Source organism: Lepus europaeus, chromosome 2 (assembly GCF_033115175.1).
Source record: "Lepus europaeus isolate LE1 chromosome 2, mLepTim1.pri, whole genome shotgun sequence".
In the NCBI taxonomy this organism is placed as follows: domain Eukaryota; kingdom Metazoa; phylum Chordata; class Mammalia; order Lagomorpha; family Leporidae; genus Lepus; species Lepus europaeus.
In genome coordinates, this window is record NC_084828.1 from 68,515,027 (window position 1) to 68,529,811 (window position 14,785).

Genomic DNA, 14,785 nt, shown 5'->3' on the forward strand with positions numbered 1-14,785 from the left:
AACTCAGCAGCATTAAGTCACATTCATATGCATTAGTCTATGTGACCCAAGCACTGAGCCACCACTTTGCTCAGAAATGCACATGCTCTGATTGCTCCATTAATATTCATATTCGCTGAGCAATCTAACTGGGCAGATATAAACATTTATTTGCTGAGTACAGAAAACATTTACTTCATATCCAGTTGGAATATTCTACATCTTTGCTGCACCCATTTTTCTTTCCATTTTTTTCTTCTGTCAAGTCCAAAGTGATTTCTCCTTTATACTTGAGAGACATCAGTCTTAGGTTGACACACAGGTATTTCTTATCATGGAAGAGTGGCTGCAAAAGTATGATCATTACAGTACTTGTGATTAGTCTAATTGGGATATTCTTCAAGAGTGTGTAGTGAACTGATGCCAATAACATTAAATCGCTCTTGGCAACACATCTCTCAGCGCTGAAGGAAAGATTGAGTTTGCACATTGGGCAAAATGTCGCTAAATTTAAGTGTCCAGCCCTCTGCTGCTCATGTTGGTGTTCAGTTTCACAAAGAAGACTTTATTATTCAAGCCCATACCATAAAAGGCTTCAATTATTTTTCCAAGAACCAACATGTACCTTCTTAAAGTGAAAACTGCCAAGTTGAGAGATGTTATTTGACATCCTTTGGGTCCCAGCAATGGCATTGACGTGCTAACTATTGGTTAGCAATGGTTGATGTGCTAACCATTTACTGACCACTGCTTAGGGTCAGAACTAGACTCAACTCCTCACACATATGGATGCATATTCTGTAGGTTCTTCTTTCTCATTTTTTGCCTGTCTTGGGTTCATTCCAATGATAGCATGGTTCAGGGAAGCATAAACAATACCCTGTTTGGTTTCCTCCAGGCCTGAGTTAGAATAAACCTCAGACCCTTCCTGCATTTTAAACCAGGGGTCATTATCATAAATTCCAGTTTCCGGTGGCAGTGTTTGAGAATTTTTCCTGGTGCCCACGTCAGCTTGCTCACCCCTGATGAGCTGGGGCATGTTAACCTGCAAGAGAAAAAAGATGGCCTTCAGAACCACCCGAGGATATGTTGAATAATATCCATCAGCAAACTATGAGTGAAAGGCTAATGTAGTTGTGCACACAGACAAAGAGAATCTGCTGTCCTTTACATACTCTGCAGAAATCTACATTTTTGGAGAGAACACTAAAGGAGAAAACACTATGACCCTCCTAAATAGTTATCTTGCACTTTCTTACAGGTCACTTTTGGCATAACAGAACATTTTTCAATCCCCTTTCAAGATGAAAAGCACAGCTCAAATTAATGGGAAGTTTAGAATAAAATGAGGGTAAAGCAGCATTTTTCCTATGGAGCCTTACTAAATTGGCAGAAAGAAGAAATGTAATGGGGCATTCCAGTAATAAGAGGCCTGGAATTGGAACACTGAAGTCAGCTGTGGTGAGGCCAAGCTTAGTTGTTATTTTATAACACAAGAAAATTCTTATACTTTCCAACAAAGCCAAGTAACTTAGAACCTCAGAGGAAGAGGTGTGTTTATGAACACTAAAACCAAAATGAGTCCTAATGTTTTCTAACTCATGTCAGCTATTTGTTAGCCCCTCCTAATTACACCAAAAAAATCTACCTGGTAAAAATGAAGATATGGTGTTGAAGCTAAGGGTTGTTACTTTCGTTGTTTTAATCCCAATATTGGCAGTCCATGTATGTTTGTGAAGATTGGCCTAACTCCTTTAAGGTATCAGGTACATAGTCTTAGTCTATCTACCTTATGTGGTACTTTGTCATCCACACTGGGCTGTGTGCAGTAGGATGCTTATTACATCTGTTTAGCACAGTTCTGTCCTTAAAGCATTTCTGATGCTATGTGGAGAAACTAGATAATAACTGCTGATACACTGCTTCCCTCTTAAGAGATGGCTGCCCAGAAATATCACTAAGACTGATTATTGAAAGAGGCAAAGATTTAGGGCCAGCACTGTGGCATAGTTGGTAAAGCCACCACCTTGCAATGCCAGCATCCCATATGGGCGCCAGTTCACGTCTCTGCTGCTCCGCTTCCAATCCAACTCCCTGCTAATGCTTCTGGGAAAGCAGTAGAAGATGGCTCAAATGCTTGGGCCCCTGAACCTACATGGGAGGCCTGGAAGAAACTCCTGGCTCCTGGTTTTGGCCTGGCACCACCTTGACCATTGTGGCCATCTGGGGAGTGAACCAGTGGATGGAAGACCTCTCTGTCTCTCCCTCTCTCTGTAACTCTGCCTTTCAAATAAATAAATACATCTTAAAAAGAAGAAAGCGGCAAGGATTTCTTGGCTAAGATGGAAAGTGTTCCATCCCCACTAGAAGGAGCCTGGTTAAAGTCAGTGGGTGGGCACTGAAGGGGAGTTTCCAGTGACTGGAAAATAGCCATAAAAACTCAACATATCAGTAGGGTCCCTGTTCTATTTTTCTACCTGTGCAAGTCTGTCAATTCAGTTACCTGTATCTCCTCCCAAAATACGCTTATTTCCCTGAAAAAATTTGTTAGCATGAATGGAGAAAAAGAAAACCTGGTGTTCTACAGGTGAACCTCTTCAGTGATGCCCCATCAAAGCCATGGGTGCTCCAAGGCTGGTGCCCTATGATGTGGGCAGAAGCATCAATCCTACCTTCCATTCCCATGGCCCTTTACAATGTACAAAACACTTTTTAAAAAGATATTTATTTCTTTACTTGAAAGAGTTACAGAGAGGCAGAGAGAGACAGACAGAGATGGCCCCAGATGGTCACAAAGCCAGGAGCCAGGAGCTTCATTGAGATCTCTCACAGGGGTGGCAGGGGCCCAAACACTTGGGCCATCTTCTGCTGCTTTTCCAAGCATCCATATGGGATGTAGGTGTAGCAGGCAGCAGCCTTACTCACTAGGCCACAAAGCTGGCTCCACAGAGCACTTTCAAAAAGTTTAACCTTATAACCTTTAAGAGTCACCAATATTTTCCTGTTTACTTTGACTTCCAGTAGATAAGCTGTACTTTGGAAATTTATATTCATTAAATAAAAGTTTAATAAATTTAAAAAAAAGAGTCACCAATATTTTCCTGTTTACTTTGACTTCCAGTAGAAAGGTGAGTTGTTCCATTTTAGTTCTATTCAAAGGGTAAGTTGCTATGCATCTGGACACACCTTAATGAATGACCCCCAGTGAGTCACACCCTTCCCATTATCTTCTTCCCTGTAGTGCTAGTGCAGGAAAAACCCGTGAATTGTTTCCAGCCACTACAATGTGGAGAGGCTGATAGGGAGTATTCATAGGAAAATACATCTTTTGAATTGGTTCTGTGATTTATGACTCTGTCCTAGCAGAATGGAGCTAGAGATTCTGTTGGTAGCCTTGAAGTAAGCTATATGGTTGTTAAAGTGACCATCAGAGAGTCAGGTAGCCACAGAAGGTGCGTAGACAGTGGCCCCTGGCTGATATCCAATAAAGAACAGAAGAATGAAGTTCTATAGCTGCAAGGAAGTAGAGTCTGCCAGCAAATATATGAGCTTGGATGAGGACAAAAACTCTAAATGAGAACTCAGCCTGCCTGATAACTTGATTGTCAGTCTTGTGAGACTCAGAGCACAGGCCCTAGTTAAGCCATATCTACACTACCGACTACTGTGAGATAATAAATATGTGTTGTTTTGAATTGCTAACAGATATATTGACATGTAATTCCCATGCCATAAAGTTCACCTTTTCAAGTGTAAGATTCAGTTGTTTTCCAAATACAAATAATTTTAGATGCTCAATGGGCCATTTTTGGAAAGATTACAACTTTAGCTTTTACATGTACCTGCTGTTTTCACCAATTCCTTTCTCTATTTTGGATTTTTTCCACTAATTCCCATACAAGTTCTTTCTTAATGGTTAGTGCCAAGGGCTGCATTTGGCAACCCTCTGATTGTTTTCTGAAGTGCTAGATAACTGAAATAAAGCAAAAATCTCAAATTCCTCTGAAATACAGTAACACCTGAAATCAAACTTCCCAAATAATTACACATACAGAGAAAAAAGCCTTTTGAATTCAACTTTAATAATTTTCCCAGCTTACACAGAAAGAAACATAACTACAAACACACAAAAAAAATTACTTGGATTATTGTTTTCAATAGCTTCACAGCTCTCAGCCCTGATTGTGATAAAATGCAGTTTTTGTTATCATTCACTTAGGGAGAAAGAAAATAACATTTAAGAAAATTTTCCTATTTGATAAAACAAAGCCTTAGCACTCGACACAGTGCTTACTGATACTTTCTAAAAGCTTAATAAAATCTGGTAAGTTGAATGTATGTGCTCTGGTTTAAAACTAGGAAGCTCAGTAAGGAGTGGTGAACACTACTAACATCACGTACTTATAGAATTATTGACTCTATCTTCCAAAATTATACTTGGTTTTTCTGGAAATTTCAAGAGGGTTATGACCTCTTCATTGCCACTCTTCTTTACTGAAACACACTTGACTTACAAGTCAAGCTCTACCTCATCTATGACTGTTTGCTAATTAAAGGATTTCAAAACAGTTTTCTCAAAAACATATTGCCTCATTTTGCATGTTTTTTATTCCAATATCTATATAACACTGAATTTAAATTTACATTCCCAATCTTTTAGAAAAAAATGTCTCCAAATTGCCCTTTGCTTTGTCTGATTGGTCTCTTCCTCCAGGAGCCCACACACATCGTCAAGGACTTGTGCTTCTATCTGCTGTATGGTTTATAAAGAAATCTAGCCATTTTAGGAGTTTATTGATGTTTTCATTCTTTATTGTCTTCCAGGAAGACTTCAAAATGTTTTTGTGAAAATAAAAGGATAGCCTCAAGTTGCATAACAGGCAAGAGCAGAGCCAAGGTTCAGGGATTCAGTCTCTGATTTTTCTATTTTGAGTCTTGACTGTGTCCTATGCCCTTCCAAAGAAAGTCTGATTGTGAGAACTATTCACCCTGAAGAGCCTTTGTTGCAAGCTGGAGTGAATGTCAAACAAACATTTTATATATTACTCAGAGGCACATGGTGTTCTATGAATGAACACATGGTGTTCGAATGAATGAGAACCTAGAATAACACAAAGTGCATTTGTTCTGCCAGACATATCAAACATACCAGGTTAATTTCTCTTCCTGCAGCATCAAAAGGCTTCTTTTGTTTCCCTGGAAGACAAAAAAAAAAAAAAAAATAATAAGCATCCACCAAGACTCAGGAAAGCCCACGTGACTGACCTTCCCACCCAGGTCCATTCCATTGTCATTATTTTGACATGTTTATTTCCTTTGGCTACCATGCCCATTTTGTGAGAATTTACACTGCCCATTTCCCTCACTAGGAAATGACAGAGTTCTGAGAGAGGTTCCAGCAACCTCATGAAACATAAGGAATCAGCTGGGGGGCCCGGAGAAGAGCCACGCAGGTGCAGAAGCAGGACTGCTGTTTCCAGAGCATTTCTCAGAATTTTGAGGAGGTACTGGGCTGGAAGTGCTCACTCTGCAATGCTGCAAGTGTTTTTGTTCAGACCGAGTTTTCCCTTGTAGCAGCAGAGCAAGGGTTTCTCTAGCTGGTTCCATAGCTACACTGTGGCTGGTGTGGAAAAAGTCATGAGAGGAGGAGGAGGAGAGGGGAAACGAGAAAGCTGTGGTGGTTCAGATCAGAACTAGATCAGAAATACCTCTTCATTCTTCTCTTAGTTTTTTTTTTTTTTTTAAGTGTTTGGTTGTGACACTGATGGAAATTTTCAAAAACAGAAAGAATTGTTTTCAAAATATGACACTTCTCCCATCATAGCCAAACCCACATTTTTCAAATACATTTTGGTTAAGTGAGGGCTCAGTGGAAACATGTTTCTGATGGTGACAAAGCACACACACACACATGAATTCTCTTTGAGGACTTTGGTTCTTTATTTATACAAGGGTGTGTGCCTGGAGTCATGTGGTATAGCTTGGAAAAAGAGGATGAGATGAAATTCAAGTTAGACATGTTTATCTGAGAGATTATTTCAACCTCCCTGTCAGCCAGCTAAAGTTTAAAAGAGCTCTTTCTCAGACAAACCTAAGTTAGATATAAATGGGATGAAAAAGTCCCAGCCACTGGACCCTCCTAGGCATGGCCCTAGGCTGGAGCCTGTATGTGGTGGGCATGCCCTGTCACAAGTAGAACCAGCCCAAGTTAATCCATGTGACTTTTTGGCAGTAGTGTGGAACTCTAGTTAATATGTTCCTGACACTAATTCATGTTCTTTGAACACAATACCCCTTTCTTAACTCATCACTCATTGGTATCTCCAAACACCAAACACCTTATTCCTCTCCACATAGCTTTGCCTGGCAGGCAGCTGATACCCATCACCATTGATCAATGTTAACAGCCATTAAGATCCAGGAAACCATTATCCTTAGTTTATCACAGAGGACCCAGAATGAAAGCAGCAGGAAACACCTACAACTCCATCAGCCCCAGGAATAAGAGCCCCAAGTGTGTGGCACAGAGAGGCAAAGGGAGGATGGACCCACCTGGGTGCCCTCTCAGGCAGCAGAGGAGGCAGAAGCAGGTGATAAGGAGCAGGGGCAATCCTCCTGAAGCCAGCAAACCGTAAAGGAGCCACGGTGAGTCTGCCATCTCTTTCTTGGATGGTGGTCCTGAGACACCGGTTGCATCTGGAATGTTAGTCAATGCTGAAGACACTTAGGAAATCTGAGATCTCTCCGGAGCATCAGTAGCCCTCTGCACAGTCACAGTTCGAAGGGAGGCATTGAGGCCTTTCCTCCCAGACATTTCCCCTAAGAATCCCAGGCACTAATGCCCTCAGTGACCTCGTGCTTCGCTCCTCAGCATATGTGGCTCAGCAATAATTTATATTTGCCAAAGAATCCTGTATGATGCCAGAGTTCATCTTGCAGAGAACAAATCTCCATCATAGCTCTCAGAAAACACTTCTCAGAGGCCTTCCAGGTACAGCATTTCATTAAATGCTCATACTCATCACATAAGAAAATTAGAGACGCTCTTAGCTTCAGCTAGCTCCATGATTGGAGAAGAGGGTTATGGTTCCAAGAATTACCCAAAGTCAGACAGCTAGTAAGTAGCAATTGGTACTCGAGTCAATACGATTCTGACACTAAATTCACATTCCTTCAACACCCTTTTCTGAACCCATCGTATCTCCAAACACCAAACACCTTATGTGGCTCCAAACAGCTTTGCTTGGCAGACAGCAGATGCTCATGACTATTTATCAGTATCAACAAGCATTAAGACCCAGTTTGCCTACAGTTGGTTGTAACATATTAATAGGTTGGAAAACCGTTTAGTAGAGCACAAATAGTATTTTCTAAAAATAAAACAGCACAGAATGGAAAATATCAGAATGCCTCCACACATGCACCAGCAGTGTGGTTCTCACCGGGGACAGTTTTACTCCTGAGGGAACATGTGGCAATATCAGGAAACATTTCTGATCGACATAAGGTGGGGTAGGGGACTAGCATCTGATGAGTAGAGGCTGCCAGTTGTGCTAAACATCCTACATTACGAAGGACACATCACCTGCTTTGCCACAACAAAGAACGAGCAGGCCTAAAATGTTAATACAGAAACTGTTTTGAGGCAAATGTGACTTAGTGGAACATTATTTCATACACATGTTACGGTTCATGGTGTAGGATGTATTTTTTTTATTGGGGTTGCTATTAACACAGTATGAAAAAATACTAGAGTAGCATACTGTTATACTATGTGTGCCTAGGTCACAATGATCTGGGCAACTGAAGCCGGAAATGAAGTGGTTTGGTAACTCACAGTCATAATAAATACCATATTGTTCTTGCTGCAGCTGCTGTTCACGTTGAGTGAGCCACTCTTTGCCAAGAGTGGGAGACTTAGCTGTTTGGGGGAGGGGTTGGGATAGCAGTGGGCACTATGGTTCCCACAACAGATAACCTAATACAAACGAATCCATTCATTGAAATGATCCAGCTTCTATTGTTTCTTCCAACAAGCAGTTTCCTTAATTTTTTTTGGTTAGCTTTATACTTACTCATTAGAGGGGGTTGTGATTTATTTTGAATCTTTTCTGAAATAGAAAAACAAGATAAAGAAATTGGGATTAGTTGAGAAAACAATGAAGGTGTATACTCAGAACTAGTCTTGGAGAGGATTCTAGCACTTGCACACTAACAGAGACCAGTAACTCAGCTCAAGGTCAGTTTGAATAACTCATGGGTCATCACCTACAGACTATGGAACACAAAGTAAATTGCTGGGCTTATTTGTGGGATCAAATAAAGATGCTGTAAACACAATATAACCTTCTTCTCTCTGCTATGATGCCCTCTTCCTAACTTCTGAAATATAAGGCTATGGCACATCTTGTAAGATAACACTGGCACCTGGAGTAACAGGTGCTCCAAGTGAGTATGGAGGGCCATAAGGAAAGGATGCTCAGGAATATTCCAGGTGCCGTTTTCTGAGATGAAATTATTCCTTTCACTTCCCATCTTCTTACATTCCCTTTCCTACACAGATAATGATAATCCCATGTTTGTGATGCTCCTACTCAGAGGTTGACCAAGGATAGACTGGGAAGAAACGACTTGCAGGAGAACCTATGTTCTCTAGCTCTGTCATTTTTTCCCCTAGAAGTTCTCTATGTTTTTGAAAGCACTTATCTTCATTCTGTGAGAACATGGTTTTCCCAAGAGCACCTGTGTCCCCATTCCATCATGTTCTTACATGATCCAATTCTTAACTTGAATATGAACAGCAAAGGAGAGTCAATTACAAATATTAGAAAAGTCTCAGTTTCCTTTACAATTATACATCAAGAGGAGAAGATAAAATATTTTGAGCATATTCCTAAAATTTACTTATAAAAAGCATGAGCCTTAACCTAATTCCACAATATGTTTTTTTCTTCACCTCATAAGAGGGCACTTTAAAAACAGAATTAGATGATAAGCTAATTTTGGTATAAAAATCAACAAACTTTTTTATTCTTCAAAATGTTCATACAAAACACATATTACAAAAAAGTTTTGCATAGATTTCAAAAATCTTTTGCACCAAAATGCACTTTTTAGTTTCTTTTTTTTTTTTCAGGAAAATTTTGAAGTATCCTCATATTTAGTTCACTGAATATTCTGAGGTTCAGAAGGAAAAAGAATTTTCCTGATATCTTTGTTTTCACCATTTTACTAAAGAAAAATCCGTATCCAGTTTCAATTAATTCAAGTCTATACACAAATTAAGTTAGAGCTAATTTCTAAGTAATTTATTTGACTTTTGTTAAGGAAATGGAGGCAACTCAAAGAAATACAATACAGTTTCTGCCTTCTAGTACATGATAATTCTTCAGGGAACTTAAAAGTCATTTCCATACATGACTAAAATGAAAGGATAAATGTGATAAAAGAGAGACACAGACTTTAAATGCATAAAACTGACAGAAAACTGAAATACTTCTCCTAGGGTGATCCTGGAGGGCTTCCTTGTGAACTCAGGATGTGAGCCAGGATTGAAAGAAGAGGGTAGAACTTGACAGGTGGAGACAGATGAATAGTGCCCTCCACGTCTGGAGGGCAGCAAAGTAAGAGACATGATGAAGACAGGCAATGGCAAGTCAGGTAGTTAGGCTGGAGTTGAGGGTTTCTACATGCAATGCAGAAACAAGTCAGAAAGTTAGGTGGGGACAAATTGTGAAGAACTTTGCTGCTTACAAAGCATGAGACCAACATTGTGTGCACCAGGGATGCTCTTGAAGGGACTCAACAGAAGAGCAGTGTTATGAAAGAAAGGTATCAGACGCATTAAATGCATTAGGAAGATTTTGGCTGGAATGGACTAAAATGGGGAAACACTAAAGACAAGTAATAGACTCAATGAATTGGGATGTTTGGAAAGAACACAAGGAAGAGATAGGAGGGGACATATCACAGAATAGATGGGTGTTGACGGAAAAGAGTAGGAAACCAAAGCAAAGTTCTGGAGAATTCCCAATGGGCATCTGGAGCATTTATTAACACAATGATAAGAAAAGGAGTGATAAGAAAGGTAGATGGTAGGAAAGCAGGAAAATAGGAAAGCAGAGGACTCCAAAACAACCTGTACAGGATATTGTGTCTCCTCTCTACTTCTTAGACTTTCTCTCCCACCACTTCATCCTTCACACTATTTGAGTCGCTTGGACACTAATAAAATCCCTTAGAGCACAGGGCCCAAGAAGGAGCACTGCCTCCCTGTCCTGAAGTCAGACTCCTCCTCCACAAAGTGACAGATTATTGATCCTAATGTCAGCCCCGATTTGATCCCTAGAACTAGGAACTTCATGCACTTTGCAAAGTGTAAGCCAAGTTTAGTGGCCAGAAAGGGTTAAATATTGGACAGAAGAGAAACAATAATACTACTGGCAGATTTTGTGTCTTGAGTAATTATTAACTTGCCTCTGGCCCTGACTTAATTTCTTCCTTTTATTAGAAGTGAGCTGATTGCCTTAAAGAAAGACTAGATTACACAATAAAGTTTTTCTTCCAAGGGAAATGGACTCAATGACACTAAATTTAATTTTACTATGCATTATATTAGTACTAACTATATAAATTATTCAGTAGCATCTAATTTTTATATTAATAGTACAAATAATATCATACTGGAAGTAACGTTTGGCAAAGTTTGCTAATTTTTTTTTCAGATATTTAAATTTATTTTATTTTACTTATTGGAAAGGCAGAAAGAGAGAGATCTCTCATTTGCTGGTTCACTCTCCAAATACACAGAAGCAGGGATCTCCATCCAGATCTCCCACATGGATAGCAAGGACCCAACTACTGGAGCCAGCACCTGCTGCCTCCCAGGGTGTGCATGAGCAGGAAGCTGGTACTGGGAGCAGAACCAGGACTCAAACTCAGACATCTGGGATGGGGTGAAAGCACCCTAAGTGCTGTGCCAAATACCACCTCTGCTCTTCATTCTGAAATAAATCCTGTTAGGATGGAGTTGATTGAACCAAGCTGTAGAATGGGATAAAAATCTAAGCAAGAGAGAGATGCCTGTGCCTAAAGAAAAAAAAAACACAATGGTAAGGAAGAAGAGAGAACTTTCTTTCTTTCTCTATTTCTTAAATATGAGAGAAAATTTCTTTTCCTTGCTGCACTAGTATCAGACTTGTTGGTTTTCATGAAACCTAGTTTCTGCAATATGACCTGGTGATAATGTGGCTATATCAGGGAAGGACAAATATACAGCCAGTTGTTAACAATAGAACTCACTCTTCTCCCAATACTTCTAGATATGTGCTCGTTCTCCTGCTGGGCCCACAAGGGAACCCCTAGCACCATAAAGTGCTTCAGTTAAAGCTTCTGAAATGTTGTAGGCAATGACTGGCAGTTTTGTTGTTGCTATGGGTTTCTTGCACATTTAAATCCTTTTGGCGAAGCTGAGGTAAAGGGGCTGACACTGTGGTGAGGTCATGAGGTTATGGTGTCAATAGCATGCTTGCCAGCATTGCTGAAGATGGGTGGGTGGTTTCCTCAAGGTGGTAAGCTAAACTTTAAAAATTTTCACACAAAACTGTCTCCAATCCTTGAGGTCCCAGTTCCAGAAATGGTCTGCACAGTGACAAACCAGCCACTTCTCAAACACTTCTCAACACCAAGGACTGTCAAATTCAGTCAAAGCCACAATGGGCTGGCATTCCTTGTCCAATTTTTTTCCAGCATTCTGGGCCTCTGCCTTCCACACACTGGGGAGCTTTCTGCTATCGTTCCAGAGACTCTGGCTCTCGAACTATCATCTTGCTGTTTGCGTCCCTCTTGTAGGTTTCTGTTACTCCAAGGATGGGATCCAGGTGTCCCATCTCAACATGGACCCACCAGGAGCTGGCATTAGTAGAGGCTTCAGTGGTGATGGCTGGCGGTAAGGTGGTGAAGATCTTGGAGAAGCTGTGGTCACAGTGCAGAGGAGCTGTGGTGAGTGGCAAGAGGGTAGTGAGTAGCGGCAAGGACAGAGCAGAGGGCAAGTTGCTGCAGACATGGAGGTGCTGGCTCCTGAAGGACAATGACTTCTTCCCTGTTTTGTTTTTATATCCCAGTTGTCCAAATAAGTGTGTAATAGTATCTCATTGTGGTTTTGATTTGCACTTCCCTAATGACTAATGGCATTGAGAACTTTTTTTTCCATGTGTTTATTGGTCATTTGTTCTTCTTCTTTGATGAAATGTTTATTCACATCCTTCATCAATTTTTAAATTGGGTTGCTTTTCTATTTGTACTTGAACTGGAAGAATTCTTTATATTTTCTTAGTAGCAGATACATGATTTGAAAATATTTTTTCACATTTTGTTCTTTTCCTACATAATGTTCTTTGATGCAGACAAGTTTTAATTTCATGAAGTCCTACTTATCTCTTTTAATGTTAAGTATGCTTTCATAATCATACCTAAGAAACTGTTGCCAAATAAAAATTCAGGAAGATTTAGTTTTACATCTATGTAATTTTTATACTTTTGCTTTATATGTAAATATCTGATCCATTTTGATTTTTCTCTATGTGATGTAAGGTATGGATCCAAATTTATTCTTTCACAAGAGTACATACAATTGTCCAAGGATCATTAACTAAAGAGACTATTCTTTACCATTAAGTGATCTTGGCACTCTTGTCAAAAATCAATTGACCATAAGTGTACAAATTTATTCTGATCTCTTAATTATATTACACTGATCTCTGCATCTAACCATGTGCCAGTACTGTACTGTTCTACATACTGTAATTTTTTAGCACATATTGAAATAGGGAAGTGCTAGTCCCTCAACTTAGTTTTTCTTTTTCAAAATTGGTTTTGCTGCTCTTGGTCTTTTGCAATTTCACATGAATTTTAGGATCACCTTATCCATTTCTGGGGGACAAAAAAGGCTACTGAGATTTTGAGGGGACTACACTGAATCTGTAGATCATACTGGAAAATATTCACATATTTTCAGTATTAAATCTACCGATTCATAAACATGGGACATCATTCCATTCATTTATACGTTCTTTCATTTATTTCACCCCTATGCTCTTTGTTCATTGTCCAAGCCTTGCAACTTCCCAGTCATATTTATCCCTAAGTATTCTTTTTGATGTTATAAATGAAATCACTTTCTTAATTTCCTTTTCATATCATTAGTATATAGAAATACCATTGATTTTTATGTGTTGATCTCATATCGTGCAAAGTTACTGAATTCATACAGTATTTCTAACAGTTTTTTATGGATCTTAAAGTTTTTATGGGTCTTTTATGCTTTAAGCTACTACCTGGAATGCCTGCATCCTATATAAGAATGCCTGTTTAGAGTCCTGACTACTCTGCTTTTTCTCTTTCCTTCCTTATGGGATGCTGGCATCACAGGCAGTGGCTTTACCTGCTACACCACCACACTGGTCCTACTCTGTGTCTAATCCAACTTCCTGCTAAAGTACATCCTGGGAGGCAGCAGATTATGGCTTAAGTACTTGAGTCCCTGCCACCCTCCTGGAAGATCCAGATGGAGTTTGGGGCTCTTGTCTATAGTGTGGCCCAGCTGTTGCTGTTGCAATTGTTTGGGGAGTGAACCAGTGGACAGAGGATCTCTGTTTGTCCCTGCCTCTGTTATTCTGCCTTTCAAATAAATAAACATTTTTAAATAAAGAAATAAATGTTATTAAGCTGTAGAGTCAAGAATAATAATTTCTATTACATTCTTCTCTACCCTTCTCTATCTCATACACTTCAAATAAACATAAACTGAGAAACACACACACATGCATATCACAGTCTGTGGTGTGGAGACTTCTTATGTGGCACAGGAGTTCAGTGGTTCACCTATCACTTGAGAATCCAGATCCACCTTTTCCTGGAAAAAGGATAAGAACAGTATAGATGGTCTAAGACTCAAGAACATACCTGTCACATAAATGGCTGTTGAGTGGCTGTGAATAACATGAGATGTAGAATTTGCAGAACACCTGTATGATCCATTGTCACTAGGATGCACTGATTCAAAATGTAGAATAAAATCTGAAATATTCTCCCCTTCTTTCCAACTCATGTGTATCTGGGGTCTATCCACCAGAGGTAAATAGTTGGTTCCATTAAGCTTACACCAAGTCACATTAGGTCTGTGGCCACAGTATTTCACAGGGCACTTCAGTTCAAAGGAATCGCCTGCCAGGACATGGTGTACAGAACTTCTCTTAACGTAAAGTTGTACTTTGCATGGCTCTTCTCCTAAAAGATGAGAACAACATTAAATCAAAACTATTCTTCTGAAAGAACTACATATGATGGTTCTTCAAAAAGTTCATTGAAATGTGTTATAAAAAAAAAAAACTTCATGGATTTCAAAGAATTGGGCACCTAATCGAATTTATCTATTAATCCCATGCTTCCAAGAACATTTTGACATCCCTTCATAGACAGCAATTCAAAAGTTTCTGCCAGAACTATAAATTTTCTGTTAGAGATGCCACCTGCCTTCACTTGGCCAGCTCTCCTCCCAGGCCAGCTGGGAAATGGAAGTCAACAGGGTGCCTTTCCTAGGAAGGCTCACACCTGAAGAGATAGGTCTGGACCTCACATATACGTGGCCAAACCTAAGCCCACTAGATTATTTTCAAGCCCCTCTGTCAGTTTCTATTTGCCCTCAATGGGAAAACTTCCTCATGTTTCACATAGCACCTTTCTTATGTCCTCTAATGATTCTGTCCTTTGTTTTAGATCCTGTGAGTTTAAACTATTTTCTCCAAAC

The 14,785-nt window shown here is 39.7% G+C and overlaps 1 protein-coding gene across 2 annotated transcripts in view; it reads right to left on the bottom strand.

The window, feature by feature from the left end:
- Window positions 1-613: 613 nt before the first annotated feature.
- The window catches only part of BTLA (B and T lymphocyte associated), a 31,011-nt gene continuing 16,839 nt past the window's right edge, over window positions 614-14,785 (bottom strand). Inside the window, exons 2-6 of one of the 2 annotated variants that reach the window (XM_062176679.1) lie at window positions 13,942-14,265; window positions 10,417-10,434; window positions 6,532-6,657; window positions 5,129-5,175; window positions 614-1,024 (exon numbers count right to left, since the gene is read on the bottom strand). In XM_062176679.1, coding sequence (XP_062032663.1) covers window positions 749-1,024; window positions 5,129-5,175; window positions 6,532-6,657; window positions 10,417-10,434; window positions 13,942-14,265 — 791 coding nt within the window. In that variant the 3' untranslated portion in view covers window positions 614-748. The remainder of the gene's footprint in view (window positions 1,025-5,128; window positions 5,176-6,531; window positions 6,658-10,416; window positions 10,435-13,941; window positions 14,266-14,785) is intronic. The other variant, XM_062176689.1, reaches the window with a different exon arrangement.